Source organism: Oryctolagus cuniculus, chromosome 11 (genome assembly GCF_051225735.1).
Source record: "Oryctolagus cuniculus isolate XC-2025 breed Fujian yellow rabbit chromosome 11, ASM5122573v1, whole genome shotgun sequence".
NCBI lineage: Eukaryota > Metazoa > Chordata > Mammalia > Lagomorpha > Leporidae > Oryctolagus > Oryctolagus cuniculus.
In genome coordinates this window covers 59,913,351-59,929,027 of record NC_142877.1, presented here as the reverse complement: position 1 = coordinate 59,929,027, position 15,677 = coordinate 59,913,351, and the positions used below count along the sequence as shown (strand labels likewise).

General features: G+C 43.5%; 1 protein-coding gene across 50 annotated transcripts in view; it reads left to right on the top strand.

The window, feature by feature from the left end:
* Positions 1–15,677, top strand: part of R3HDM2 (R3H domain containing 2) — a 176,089-nt gene that overhangs the window by 120,086 nt on the left and 40,326 nt on the right. For 27 of the 50 annotated variants that reach the window (XM_070052495.2, XM_070052484.2, XM_070052491.2 and 24 more), the window contains 2 exons: positions 9,148–9,346; positions 14,873–14,914. In XM_070052495.2, coding sequence (XP_069908596.1) covers positions 9,182–9,346; positions 14,873–14,914 — 207 coding nt within the window. In that variant the 5' untranslated portion in view covers positions 9,148–9,181. Of the gene's footprint in view, positions 1–9,147; positions 9,347–12,803; positions 12,828–14,872; positions 14,915–15,677 lie in introns of all 50 variants that reach the window. The other 23 variants (XM_070052443.2, XM_070052492.2, XM_070052481.2 and 20 more) reach the window with 1 other exon arrangement.

Below are 15,677 nucleotides of genomic sequence, written 5' to 3'. Positions count from 1 at the left end.
AGCCGGCGCCGAGGCTCACTAGGCTAATCCTCCGCCTTGCGGCGCTGGCACCCCAGGTTCTAGTCCCAGTCGGGGCGCTGGATTCTGTCCCGGTTGCCCCTCTTCCAGGCCAGCTCTCCGCTGTGGCCCGGGAAGGCAGTGGAGGATGGCCCAAGTCCTTGGACCCTGCACCCCATGGGAGACCAGGAGAAGCACCTGGCTCCTGCCTTCCGATCAGCACGGTGCACCAGCCGCAGCGTGCCGGCCGCGGCGGCCATTGGAGGGTGAACCAACGGCAAAGGAAGACCTTTCTCTCTCTCTCTCACTGTCCACTCTGCCTGTCCAAAAAAATGACCTTAATTAAAGGTCATTTTGAAGTTGCAAAAAGAAAGTCTCAGCACAAGAATTGTGATTTTTGTGCTCAGTGATTTTTCCTGTAGATCATGACTGTGGAACAGTAGCACTGTAACTCCTAGCCTCCATCTGCCTCATCAGGATAGCTCCTTTTATCTAGAAGCAAAATAATGAGGAGGCTTAAAATCATGGGATGTGAAGACCTGACTTAAAGAAGCTGGGACTGTTTGGAGAACGAAGTAAGATAGAGTTGTCTTTTGTAAGGGTCCCTGATGGAAGCCAGGTTAAGCTTATTCTCTATAATTGTCAAAGAAAGCTAAACTGGGGCCAGTGGGAATAAGTAACAAGGAGATGAGTTTTGCGTCTTTTTGATGAAGATGTTCCCAAAAGAAATGATTTGTCTCTAAAGGTGAAGACTTTGCCTTTACTAGAGTATAATAAGAGGAACAGACAACTGTTTTTCAGAGTTGCTAATGAATGAAGAACTCAATCATGAGTGACTGTGGCTGTAGAAGGGTGGAATTGAATGAGAAAATTTCTAAGTATTCTTTGAATAATAAGATCTCACAATTCCTTCGTGTTTTTCAGACTTCTCATATTCCTCTCTGGTCTTTTGACCATCTGTCCCTTGTGAGAGGTAATATTGCATAAAGGTGAAGAAAGCAAGTATCAGAGCCAAATTCCCTGGCTTTGAACCCTGGCTCTGCTTTATACTAGTTGTATGACCATGAACAAATTATTTAACTTCTTTGTACCTCAGTTTACTTGTCTATAAAATGGTGGTAATGATAGTAATATGTTTGTCATAGGATTTTTGTAAAATCCAGTGAGATGCCTAAAGTACTTTAGAATAGTGTCTGGTACAAAGTAAGTACTCAAAGGAATTTAGCTGATTATTATTATCGTCTCTCACCCTGTCAGTTATTACTACTTCAATAGCTAAACTTCTCTGGTCCAGGGAGTCCATCTCTCTTATTTTTTTTTAACTTTATTTATTTATTTATTTATTTAAGAGGTAGAATGACAGCCAGAGGGAGAGACAGAGAGAAAGGTCTTCTATCCTCTGGTTCACTCCCCAAGTGGTTGCAACAGCCAGAGCTGAGCCAATTCAAAGCCAGGAGCCAGGAGCTTCCTCTGGGTCTCCCATGTAGGTGCAGAGGCCCAAGCACTTGGGACATCTTCCGTGCTTTCCCAGGTCACAGTAGAGAGCTGATCTAAAGAAGACCAGCCAGGTTATGAACCAGCGCCCATATTATATGGCAGCACAGCAGGCAGAGGCTTAGCCTACTATACCAGAGTGCTGGCTCCAAGATAGTTCTTCTCTTAACATGCCCTTTCTAACTATCTCTTATGATGTTCAGGTAGTAAACTCAACTCAGAATAGCTTAAATGATAAGAAGACTTAAGACCTCACATATCAAGAGGCCCAGAGATAGGGAGGGAGAATCCAAGTTGACTAATTCTGGTCTCCATTACAGCTTCATAGATGCAGAGATACTCTCTCGGCTCCCTCATCCTCTGTATGTTGGCAAACGCTGCCACAGTCCAGGCCTCACTTAAACACAACACCACCTTCAGCAGAAGATAGCTGCCATTTTTTCCTAAGGGCTTAAAAATATTTTAATACAATAGAGAGCCTTTCATTAAAGCCACCCACTAGCAGAATCCCCTCATATCTCACTGGTGCTCATTGAGTTACTATTTTTTTTTAAAGATTTATTTTATTTATTTGAAAGACAGAGTTATAGAGAGGGCTAGAGACAGAGAGAGAGGTCTTCCATCCGCCAGTCCACTCCCCAAATGGCCACAACAACTGGAGCTGAGCCAATTCAAAGCCAGGAGCCAGGAACGTCCCTTGGGTCTCCCTTGTGGGTAGCAGGGGTCCAAGGACCCGGGCCATCCTCCGCTGCCCTCCCAGGCACATCAGCAGGGAGCTGGATCGGAAGTGGAGCAGCCAGGACTCGAACTGGCGCCCATATGGGATGCCAGCGCTGCAGGCCAGGACTTTAACCCGCTGCACCCCAGCAGCACAGGCCCCTCATTAAGTTACTTCTAAAACTAGTCACAGAAAGGCAAGAGTTACCACAGTTCATATCCCAGAATTCCAGGATAAGGTCACCTTGACATTGTATCCTCAGAGGAAGGAAAATGCCAAAAGAATCAGAATTAGATAATTGGGTGTGGAAGAAAGGGTGAACTAGCTAGGTAGCCAAAATAGTGTGCTAACTTACATTTCTTCTGCTGATTCTCTTTTTTTCCATGTGAGAATTACTTTGTTTTATTAGCTCTTCAAGAAGCTAATGATCTCAGTATAATGATTGACTCAATTATTAAAAGTAGGTGGATCAATCACTGTATAGTTTATGAGTATCTGAGATTCTAACACTGAAGTTTCCCTCTGTCACCAATGAATGAAGGAAACCATATGGCACCTTAAAACTTGAGTTTGGGGCAATGTTTTGGCTTGGCAGGTTAAGCATCTGCCTGTGATGCCAGCATTCCATGTGAGGACCAGTTTGAGTCCAGCTACTCCATTTCCTATCCAGCTCCCTGCTAACGTGCCTAGGAAAGCAAGAGAAGATGGCCCAAATCACTGGGCCCCTGCCATGCATGTGGGAGATCTGGTTGAAGCTCCTGGCTTCAGCCTTGCCCAGCCCCAGTGGCTGTGGCCATTTGAGGAGTGAAACAGAAGAAAGATCTCTTTCTGTGTCATTCCCTCTCTCTAATGCTGTTTTTTTATATTAAAAAATATATTTAAGGACCAAAGCTGTGTATAGCAGGTAAAGCCGCCACCTGCAGTGCCAGCATTCCATGTGGACACTGGTTCGAGTCCTGGCTGCTCCACTTCTAATCCAACTCTCTGTTATGGCCTGGGAAAGTGGGATTGACACAGCTCTGCCATTGAGGCCATTTGGGGAGTGAACCAATGGATGGAAAACCTCTTTCTCTCTCTCTCTCTCTCTCTCTCTCTCTCTCTCTCTCTGCCTCTGCCTCTGCCTCTCTGTAACTGCCTTTCAAATAAATAAATTAATATTTTTTAAAAATTACTTATTTGAAAGAGTTACAGAGAGAAGAAGAGACAGAGAGATCTTCCATCTGCTGGTTCACTCCCCAAATGGTCCAGAGCCAGGAACCTCCCCTGGGTCTTCCACATGGGTGCAAGGGCCCAAGGACTTGGAACATCCTTTGCTGCTTTTCCAAGAGCATTAGCAGGGAACTGAAATGGAAGCAGAACAACCAGGACTTGAACCAGCACTCATATGGGATGCCAGCATTACAGATGACAGCTTTACCCACTGTGCCATAACATCAGCCCCAATAAATAAATATTAAAAATCAAAAACAAAAACAAAAAAACTTGAGTTTGACTATGTGACCAGATTCTTCAGGCAGCTGTTGTGAATGACAGTTTTTGTTGTTTGCTTTCCTTGTGTTTTGGCTAAGAAACAATGCTTGAATAGTGAAATTATTCCTGGCATCTAGATAATTGATTCTTTCCTGATCCACATATGAAGGAAAGCTATACAGTTGTTATTCTGATTTGAAGAAATATACCTGATTTGTAATTAAGGATATTCCTGGAAAAAGAAATAACTGACTGCTTTATATTTTTCCACATCACCTTATCTTTATTTCTTTTCTTTTCTTTTTTTTTTTTTTTTTAAGATTTTATCTATTTGAGAAGCAGAGTTACAGAGAGAGGGAGAGATGCAGAGAGAGGTCTTCCATCTGCTGGTTCACTCCTCAGACAGCCACAATGGCCAGAACCGGGCTGACCTGAAGCTAGGAACCAGGAGCTTCTTCTGGGTCTCTCATGCAGGTACAGGGGCCCAAGCACTTAAGACATCTTCCAGTGCTTTCCCAGGCCATAAGCAGAGAGCTGGATCAGAAAAGGAATAGCTGGGACTTAAACTACCACCCATATGGGATACCAGTGCTATAGGCAGAGGCTTAGCCTACTACTCCACAGTGCTGGCCCCCACCTTCTCTTTCTAGCATAAATTTGTTTGAGGTTATTTAAGCCTGGAAAAGAGAAATATATTGAAATTCTAATGTGTGGTAAAAGAAAGAATCTTAATTTTGTGTGACTTTAAGGCTGATTTAGGATAGAGATTCAAGCAGTTAATAGCTTATTGTAGGGAACAATTATATAAAGTTAAGACTATTCCATGTAGAGTGGGATGACCCTGTCCTAGGACTTTTCCAACAAACCTCTCAGAAAGTTACAGAAAGGAGATTTCTTTGTTTTTCTTTCTCTTAAAAAATTTATATTTAGGGGCCAGTGCTGTGGCATAGTAGGTTAAGATTCCACCTGTGGTGCCGACATCCCATATGGGTGTCAGTTTATATCTGGCTGCTCCTATTCCTATCCAGCTGTCTGCTAATGGCCTAGGAAAGCACTAGAAGATGTCCCAAGTGCTTGGGACCCTGCACCCACGTGGGAGATTAGGGGAAGCTCCTGACTTCTGGCTTTGTATTGGCCCACCTCCGGCCATTGCGACCATTTGAGGAATGAACCAGCAGATGGAAAACCGCTCTGTCCCTCTCTCTGTAACTCTGCCTCTCAAATAAATTTATAAAAATTTATTTAAAAATTTTTTATGAATGTTGCAGTTATTGCAATATGCAATAATTATACATTTTGTAGAGTACAGTACAATATTTCCACACATATGTACATTGTAAACCAGGTAACCAACCTTTCCATTCCCTTGTCTTGTCTTTGTGTTGGAGCCTCCCAGCTCCTCACTTCCAGTTCCTTATGCAGCATACAATACATTATTGTGCACAGAAGTCACTCCACCCTGCTATGGAGCACTGGAATTTGTTACTTCTCTCTGACAGTAAAGGGGCTCTGCTTTGGGAGTAGGGGGAGGTTGCATTAGATCATATCTGAGAACTCTCCCAATTCTTGTCTTTTTTGTTTGCCAGCTAAGAGGTATAAAGAAGGCATGTCCTGAATTTTACTGAAGAGATCCAAGGATTGGTTTGCCTATTAATAAGTCTATAAATATATACATAGACAATTTAACCTATACAGCCACTGATTCTTTAAGTTCTATAGATTATAACTCTTTATAGAAAATCCTGTAGCTATTGAATCAGTTAATTTTAAAATGGAATATTGACCATTATCTTTTTTATTTATTTATTTTTTTTACAGGCAGAGTGGATAGTGAGAGAGAGAGAGAAAGGTCTTCCTTTGCCATTGGTTCACCCTCCAATGGCCACCACGGCTGGCGCACTGCGGCCGGCGCACCACGCTGATCGGAAGGCAGGAGCCAGGTGCTTCTTCTGGTCTCCCATGGGGTACAGGGCCCAAGGACTTGGGCCATCCTCCACTGCACTCCTGGGCCACAGCAGAGAGCTGGCCTGGAAGAGGGGCAACCGGGACAGAATCCAGCGCCCCGACTGGGACTAGAACCCGGTGTGCCAGCGCTGCTAGGTGGAGGATTAGCCTATTGAGCCACGGCACCAGCCTTGACCATTATCTTTTGTAGTCAATTTCTTCCGATTTTTTTTTAGATTTTTTTCTTCCAATATTTCTTATCTTTAAATTCAACTTCATCTCCTTGTGATTATGTGAATCACTCTCTGGCCCTTTAAAGATAATTTATCTAGCCTTAAGCAAATTAAGTCTCCAGATAGCTGCTCAGGAGCCCCCACATAAAGAACAAAGCAGTCGTCTTGCAAACATCCAGATAAAGTTACTTGTGCTTTTTAAAAATATATATATTTATTTTGAAAGCATTACAGGCCGGCGGCAGCTCACTAGGCTAATCCTCCGCCTTGCGGCACCAGCACACTGGGTTCTAGTCCCGGTCAGGGCACCTGATTCTGTCCTGGTTGCCCCTCTTCCAGGCCAGCTCTCTGCTATGGCCCGGGAAGGCAGTGGAGGATGGCCCAAGTGCTTGGGACCTGCACCCCATGGGAGACCAGGATAAGTACCTGGCTCCTGCCATTGGATCAGCATGGTGCGCCGGCCGCAGCGCGCCGGCCGTGGCGGCCATTGGAGGGTGAACCAACGACAAAAGGAAGACCTTTCTCTCTGTCTCTCTCTCTCACTATCCACTCTGCCTGTCAAAAAAGAGAGAAAGAGAGAAAGAGAGACAGAGAGAGAGAGAGAGAGAAAGAAAGAAAGAGAAAGAGAGAGAGAAAGAAAGAAAAAAAGAAAAAGAGAGAGAAAGAGAGAGAGAGAGAGAGAGAGAAAGAAAGAAAGAAAGAAAGAAAGAGAATTAACTACAGAGAAAGGGAGAGAGAGGGAGGGAGAAAAGAAGGGAGAAAGAGAGAGATCGATCTTCCATTCGCTGTTTTGCTCCCCAGATAGCCACAACAGCCAGCATGGAGCCAAGCTGAAGCCATGAGCCAGAAGCTTAACCTGGGTCTCCCATGTGGGCAGCAGGGGCCCAAACACTTGGACCATCTTCCACTACTTTTCCCAGGCCATTAGCAGGGAGCTGGATCAGAAGTGGAGCAGTTAGGTTCATGAACCACCACCCATATGGGATGCAGGCATCCCAGGCAGCAGCTTTGTACACTATGCCACAACATTGGCCCCTACCTTTGCTTATTTAGAGCCTTCTGGATTTTCCCTGTTAAACTGGTTTGAATGAGAGAAAAATGTATGTGTGACATTTTTCTTGAAGCAGTACTATTTGTTTAACTGAGTTTCCAGGGCCACATTGGAAATAGATGTGACATTTGGGAGAGTTTCTAGCCTTAACCTTTCTAAAGGAGGGGAAGAAGTACAGCCATAAGCTATACAAAGGAGAAATCTCTACAATCCTTGTTGGAGCCAAATAAGTTTGACTTCAACAGTTGAGGACAGTAATCTGTGTATAGAGCATCAACTTCTGTTTTGTTTTTGTTTTTTAGATTTATTTATTTATATGGAAGGCAGAGTTAGAGAGAGAGAATCTTCCATCCACTGGTTCACTCCCCAAATGGGCACAACAGCTGGAGCTGGGCTGAAACAAAGCCAGGAGCCAACAGCTTCTTCCAGGTCTCCCATGTGGGTAAAGGGGCCCAAGTACTCAGGCTGTTTTCTGCTGCTTTCCCAGGCATATTAGTAGGGAGCTGGATCGGAAGTGGAGCAGCTCAGACTCTAACCAGCACCCGTCTGGAAATGCCACAGTACCAGCCCCCAACTTCGGTTTTTTACTGTACGCTTAGAGGACTGTGTTAGCTATAATACAGAATTTCCCATGTAATGACAGTAAATGATAAAAGAGCCAGCCACCCTGCTCTACAGATACTCTTTCATTGGAACGCCATGGATCTACTGAAATAGCAAATAGCAAATGACAGAGCAAAGATTATCTCCTCCTGGGGAGACAGCCAATCTGTCTAAAGGACCATTGACTACAAAGTTCTCTTCTTGCTTTTTCATCTTGCCCGAAGATAAAGAAAAAGAGCTGATGTTGTGGCGCAGTACTCACGAATCAGAGTACCAGTTTGAGTCCCAGCTGCTCCACTTTGAATGCAGCTGCCTGCTCATGAGCATAGGAAGGCAGCAGATGATGGCCTAAGTACTTGGGCACCTACCACCCGTGTAGGAGACACAGATGGAGTTCTGGCTCCTGATTTCAGCCTGGCCCAGACTTGGCTGTTGGGGCCCTTTTAGGAGTGAACCAACAAATGAAAAAGATCTCTCTGTCTCTCTCCCCCCTTCCCTCTATCCCTCTGCCCCTTCTTCTCTATCATTCTGCCTTTCAGATAAATCTTTTTAAAAAATTTAAGATTCTTTACCCATTGTCTGATTTTGCTGCTTTTTGACAGTGGAGTAGCTTGAGGTTGGTAACAGTGTTGTGGTTTATGGGAGCTATGGAACTTCTCCCTGGAGAAAGGAGAGCCCCTCTCTAGTGATGAACAGAGCTTTATAGTGTATTTTCCTTTTTTCTAGAGATAATTTAATGATTTAAGTGATTGAGCTGAAAATGTGAGCAAATTCCTCTAGGGAACAAGGGAAGGCAAATAAAGTGCCAAGAGGACTAATGCTAAATTGCATTAAAATTGAATGCTGGTGAATCTCAACATAATAATGCTGAATAAGAGTCCAGATAGTGTATGATTCCATTTATATAAAATTTTAGAAAATGTGGACTAATCTGTAGGGGCAGAAAGCAGATCAGCGGAAGTAGGCATTGTGGAACAGAGGGTTAAGCTGCTGCTTGGGACACCAGTATCCACTTTGAGGTCTGGTTCAAGTCCCAGATCCTCTGCTTTTGATCCAGTGAGCCTGGGAGGAAGTAGCTGATGACCCAAGTGCTTGGGTTCCTGCCATGCACATAGAAGACCTGGATTGAGTTATTGGTGTTTACCTTTGACCTAGCCCAGCCCTGGCTATTATAGCCATTTAGGGAGTGAACGAGTGGATGGAAGATCTCTGTGTGTCTCTCCCTCTTCCTCTCTCTCTCTCTGTGTCACTCTGCCTTTCAAATAAAGAAATAAATCGTTAAAAAAAAAAGCAGATCAGTGGTTTGTGGCTGGTGGGAAGACCATATAAGGCATGAAGGAAACTTTGGGGCTAATGGATGTGCTCACTGTCTCAATTGTGGGAATGAGTTCACATTTGTATGCATATATCATAACCCATAAAACTGTACATTTTAAATTATGCAGTTTATTTCATATGCTGATTTAACCTCAGTAAAGTTAAAGAAAAATTCCAAGGGCAGCAGCATTTATCAAAGGACTCTTTGCTAGTTTATACTGAGGCTGCTGAAAAAAAAAGTACATATGTGAAATACAAATCTTGTATGTGTATTAAGGATGGCTACAACCTCTTGTTTAATATATTTGACATTTCTTTAGGAGTCCATAGAGGCACTGTATTCTATTGAAGAACATGTCTAACAGTAACACTACTCAAGAGACCCTGGAAATAATGAAAGAATCAGAAAAAAAACTGGTAGAAGAATCTGTAAACAAAAACAAGTTTATATCCAAGACTCCAAGTAAGGAAGAAATTGAAAAAGAAGGTGAAGATACCAGTTTGCGTCAGGAGACACAGGTAAAGATTAGAGTACATCGTGTGCATGCTCTATATTATCTGAATAGAAGTGAGGATCCATAGGAAAACTTGATTCTCCTTCAAAACCCCATCTTGACCTCTCAAGAAACATCTCCTGCTTGCTTTGTTACAGAGCCCACAGTGAAGCACAAAGAGGACAGAATGAAATCCCTAGTTCATTTGGACCTCAGTGTACTGGTCCCTACAACATTTGAGGCATTTTGATATTTTTAATAACCAAAAATAACTATGTACAACACATAGTTAACAAATCATAAAGTGGCTTATACAATAAACTCTTAAAGCAATGGCTTCCTGACTTTGGACAGTGTTGAAGTCATATCCTGGTTGTGTTAAAGCAGTCAGCATTTTCTGTGTCAGAAATAGTCTCTGAACTTGCCACTAGGTGAATGTGAGAGGAATTTCACCCTTGGGTTGCCATGTTGCTTTCCATCCATATTTATACTGCAGTACAGAAATGATGGCAGGAGGTTGTCAGCCAGGCTGCTGCTTTGCTGCCTGCCAGCTGGGACTCTGAACCTCTTCTAGCCATCCTATTCCAGCCCTTCTCCTATTCTGTGCTAACTGCTGGTTTCTTCTGTTACCCAAGTCCAATTTATATAAATCCTGTCCTTCATGCTCAGGGGTAAGACTCATTTTTGTTATAAAATCTAGCCAACAGTTAGATTTCAAAACCAAGACAACATTTTGGAGGGCCTGGAAACTTGAAGGATAATTTTTCTAGACAACTTAATTCACCTCAGCCTTGTTCTCTTTAAAGTTTACAGCAACATAAAGGGACAAATTAGAACCAGACAGCTCTCAGATATTTGTTCTGTGGCTGCCTGCCTTTCCCTGTCTCTTCTCTTAACTGTTCGCCGGATCTCTGTGCCGGCTGCTTTTCTCTCCATTGTCTCTTGCGTGTGCGTCGTCACTTCCTGCTGTCCTTCCAGAGTTTGTGGAGACAGTCTGCCACTGTTGCAGCCATGCTTACCCCCTCCACTGATACCAGCAAAGCAAAGAATTTTAAATCCTTAAGACAGGCCGGCGCCGCGGCTCACTAGGCTAATCCTCCACCTGCGGCGCTGGCACCCCGGGTTCTAGTCCCGTTGGGGCACTGGATTCTGTCCCGGTTGCCCCTCTTCCATTCTGCTGTGGCCCAGAAGTGCAGTGGAGGATGTTCCAGGTCCTTGGGCCCTGCACCCGCGTGGGAGACCAGGAGGAAGCACCTGGCTCCTGGCTTCGGTTCAGTGCAGCACGCCTGGCCGCAACACACCGTCCGTAGCAGCCACTTGGGGGGTGAACCAACGGATGAAGGAAGACCTTTCTCTCTGTCTCTCTCACTGTCCACTCTGCCTGTCCAAAAAAAAAAAAAAAATCCTTAGGACAGAAGAGGGATGGGTGTTTATGGATTATGTGTTGTCATTTTACATGAAAGAGTAATTAAGTGAAATTTTGGGTCCAAGTTACTATGTTCTCAATACTGTGATAGATGATGTTCTGAACTCCTGTTATATCATGTACTTCTTGAACAAAGACAGTAAGAAAAAGACCTTTATAAGTTTTACACTCCTTATGGATGCTCACGTGGTTTAAAAAATGTCTTCACTGGGCCAGCGCCGCGGCTCACTAGGCTAATCCTCCGCCTGCGGTGCTGGCACTACGGGTTCTAGTCCTGGTTTGGGCGCCAGTCCTGTCCCGGTTGCTCCCTTCCAGTCCAGCTCTCTGCTGTGGCCTGGGAAGGCAGTGGAGGATGGCCCAAGTGCTTGGGTCCTGCACCCACATGGGAGACCAGGAGGAAGCACCTGGCTCCTGGCTTTGGATCAGTGCAGCGCACCGGCCGTAGCAGCCATTTGGGGGGTGAACCAATGGAAGGAAGACCTTTCTCTCTCTCTCTCTCTCTGTCTCTCTCTCTCACTGTCTAACTCTGCCTGTCAAAAAAAAAAAAAAAAAAAAAAAGGCTTCACCTGGCTGTGTCAATAGGTTATGAGGGGTTTGGGGGAGGATGTTCTTCTCTGACTTGTTGACTTCTTTTGCTGCTGCTGCTGCTGCCACCGCTGCCGCCATCTACTGGAGCTCCTGCTCATTTTACAAAGTCTTCAGTCACATCAGACACCCTGGATACAACAGAGCAGTCCCTTAGAAAACCCTCTTCCCCTCTACTATTTTCCCACAGATCATGTACCACTTCAACAACAGCAATAAAACCTCTTCTTTTCCTGTTTTTCCTCATTCACACCCCAGAAGTTTCCCCAGAAAATCTAACTGATGCTATTGTGGGAGTCCTTGTTATGAATTGCATCAGAAAAAGGGAAAAGGGAAAGCTTTCATTACTTTTACTATCCTTGGGGCCAGCAGTTGAAACTCAGATCATCTTTTGCATGAAAACAGTGCTGCAAAATGCAAGTTCTGAGATTCTGCTTAGGCCAAGCGTATGCTACAGGATTAAGACACCACTTGGGACACCCTCACCCCATATCAGAGTGCCTGAATTTGATTCCTGGCTCTGCTTCTGATTCCAGCACCCTGAGAGGCAGCAGATGATGGCTAAAGTGATTGGGTCCTAGGATCCTGGCTTCAGCTTTAGCCTTGGCTGCTGCAGATATTTGGGAGTGAAGCGTAGAAGGAAAGTCTCTCTGCCTTTCAAATAAAAATAAATAATAATTTTTTTAAAAAAGAAGAATGGGCAAGGCCCTCACTTAAACTATATTAAACTTAGTTATATCATTTAAATAACCAGCTAGCTGGCTTTGGCCTCCTGCTTGGGCTTTTTGCCTTTAAACTTTTAATTCCTTCTTGCTCAGCCAGCAACCTCTTTAGAAAGTTGGTAATGAAATAAAAGAACTGAATTGTGTTACTGCTCTTCAAACTGTCTGTGTGTCTTATTGCTCTAGGCAAAGTCCAAGATTTCCTAGCATGATATATACTGTGACCAAGTCCCTTGCCTATCAACTGTCACCTCTGGCATTCAATGCTTATTTTATTCCTTGATCCCTGTTATAAATGGGAGCAAAAAGTTTGGGGAAAGCATGATTTTTACATGCCTTCTTTGCCTAGAATGCCTTCATTAGTGTTCTTCTGCTGGCCTCCCCCAACTCCTGAGCCCCTTCCCAACATCAGTCTGGGACCTTTTTATCCTTCAACACTTAACCCAGATGTATTTTTCTCCAGGAATCCTTCCTTGCTGAACCTATCCCTGATGGGTCTATACTGTGTAATTCCATTAGAACATAAACTCAGGCCCAAGAGTAGTACAATATAGCTCACCATTGTATCCCAGAAGTCTCCCACAGCACCTTGCACGTAGCAGGCATTGAGTATCTGTGAGCGTATTAATATGTATGTTTCTAGACCTGAGTTAGACCTTTGTGCTGTGTACTCCTGTAACACTCCATGAGTGCCTCTCTAGTGCACCAGCTGTGCTGCATTGTAATTGTCTGTTTGTCTTCTCCAACAGGATTATGAGTCCCTGTTTGACAAGGTTTGTGTCTTTTATCTCTGTATCCTCCAGTAGCTGTCAGAGTACCTGGTACCTAGTAGGCTTTCAGTATGTATTTGACTATTAAATGAAATAATCCATTCTGGGAAGTAAACAGATTCATACATTGCTAATAGGAGTATAAATTACTACAGTAATACTTTATAAAATTTTTTAAATGAATTATAGCTGTACTTTATTTATAGACATACACAGTGACATCATTTATACTGGCAAAAGGTTAGAAACATTCTAGTGTGACAGTTTAAAGGACTAGCAAAATAAGCGATATTGCCAGTTGATGGAATACCATGCAGCCATTAAGAAAAACCAGAGTAGGCATCCTATGGAGTAGTATTCATGAAAAAACTTTAAAAAATAGCATATACAATATGCTTGCCTTTAAAAACAACTGAGTGCACATGTGTGTTAACCTTGTATATGTGTATCAGATCTCTGGATGTATCTAAAATTCAGTGCTGGCTGTCCCTATAGGAGGGATGACATGGAAAGAGACTTACTGTTGAACATCCACATTATACTTTTTGGATTTTGTGTCATGTGTCTGTATTGCTGACATGAAAAAGGAGTGACGGATACCACTTGCCATCTCTGGGCTTGGATTTTCCCTTGCTCCAGCACCCTTGCCACTGACCAGATCCACCATCCCATACTCTTTCCAGCTCCCCAATTCTCCACGTTCTGTTGTGACAGTGTTGTTTGCTAACTAGTGAAGAGGACTGAGGAAAGAGAGATCCTCACCTGCCCAACACAAGGCTGATATTCTGCTCCTGACTTACTTCCCCTCCTCCGCCTCCCAGCCCCAGTTCTTTCCATACTCCAGTGGCAGTAAGTTCCATTCCAGACTTCTCAGAACCCCGAAGTTCCTCATCCCATTTATAACCCTATGCCAAAGCCCCTATTTTGACTTCTTTGTTGTTTGGAAATCTTGTCAATTAATTAGCTGTCCTCCCTTCATTGCACCCCATTCTCATCTTCCTCAGCTTCTGTCTCATTCCCTACCCACTTTTTCTCCCCATTTTCTGTGGAAAATTTGACCCTATCTTCCATGCTTTCTTCTTTATTATCCTGTCCCATCTTGCATATCTGATCTAGACTATAAAAGTCATCAGCAGGAGCTTAGAACTGGAAGAAGTCTCATCTAAGGGAGAGAGGTACTTGGGAAAAAGACTGTTTTCCATTTCCACAACTATAAGGACAAGTATTATGGGTATCTTGTGTTGAAACTCTGGCTGTGTTGTCCTATAAACGTGTTACTATAAGTGATAGTTAGGGCCGGCACCCCGGCTCACTAGGCTAATCCTCCGCCTTGCGGCGCCGGCGCTGGGTTCTAGTCCCGGTCAGGGTGCCGGATTCTGTCCCGGTTGCCCCTCTTCCAGGCCAGCTCTCTGCTGTGGCCTGGGAGTGCAGTGGAGGATGGCCCAAGTCCTTGGGCCCTACACCCCATGGGAGACCAGGATATGTACCTGGCTCCTGCCATCGGATCAGTGCAGTGCGCCAGCCGCGGCGGCATTGGAGGGTGAACCAACGGCAAAAGGAAGACCTTTCTCTCTGTCTCTCTCTCTCTCAATGTCCACTCTGCCTGTCCAAAAAAAAAAAAAAAAAAAAGAGAGAGAGAGAGAGAGATAGTTAGGGACCATATCTCACATCTGGTGTGCATTAAATAGTCTCCTGTGATCAAGCCCCCAAAAAAATTTCATGCAATGATAGTGACATTCATTACCAGAAGTATTTTATTAGAAGAGGATTCAATCCCATGGCTTGTTCAAATGTAATTCCTACCAGTCCATGAAATGAGCCAGTAAATCAGTCCTCCTGCTCTTCATTTTCATGGTGAGTGGTGTGACTATCGGTGGCCTGTGGTCCCTCCTTCAGTAGGGAGACAACCACACCAGGTGATTCTCATCATAGTTTAGCTATTGGTGTAATGGTTTTAACAGTTAGTGATTTTTCTTTGCAGACATGTATTGCTTTTAACTTCAGTGTTGATTTTCCCCATCTTTATATTTTCTATTCCCTTCTCACAGAGGCGGACATCCAACCATGGTCATGCAAGAAAAAGAGCCAAGGTAAGAGACCTTCCTCATAGCTTCTTTATTATATTATTAGTAAAACATTTATGAAGATGATGTACAGGTAGAGTTTTCTGGCCTACACTGTGCACCCAAATTGTGTACATTCACACACATACTGGTATGCACACACACACTGGTATGCACATACCTACACATTTCCTAATAGTGAGTCTGACTTCTTTTCTTTTCATTATCTATAATGTGGTTACAGTCTGTTTCTGATGCCTGAAAGGATACCCAGCAGGAGCCTTCCACAGAGCCTGAGAGAATTTGGTACTGCTTGTACTGAAATGGCACTTTCTCTGCTCACATCTGGCTTCCTGAGGAAAATGGCCACTTTTTATTCCCCTTCATTTTAAAAAAAATTTTTACATGTGAATTTTTCTTTAAAATATATCTGCTCCCTTAGTAGAAATAGCTCAATATTTTTGGATATCCTAACAATGCAGGCCTTTAAAAATCTTTTTAATGTTTTAGTTTTTTTGGGTTGGGGCAGGAAAGAGGATTTTGTTTTTAATCATTGTATAATAAAATTAGCATATCACAGATTATTTTAAGCAGAGTTATCACTGAAAAGTGTATGTGTTAATGTGTGATAGCTTTTTGATTTAGCTGGGGAACAGTAAAATATTAAGTTTTGCTTGCAGTAGAAAGAATTATCATCAGAAGTAATAATTAAAGTTGTCCACTGCCTTCCCCATCAAAAAATAATGATAGAATTTGGGAGTAGCGTAGCTAGTAAGTGTCTTATGTTTGA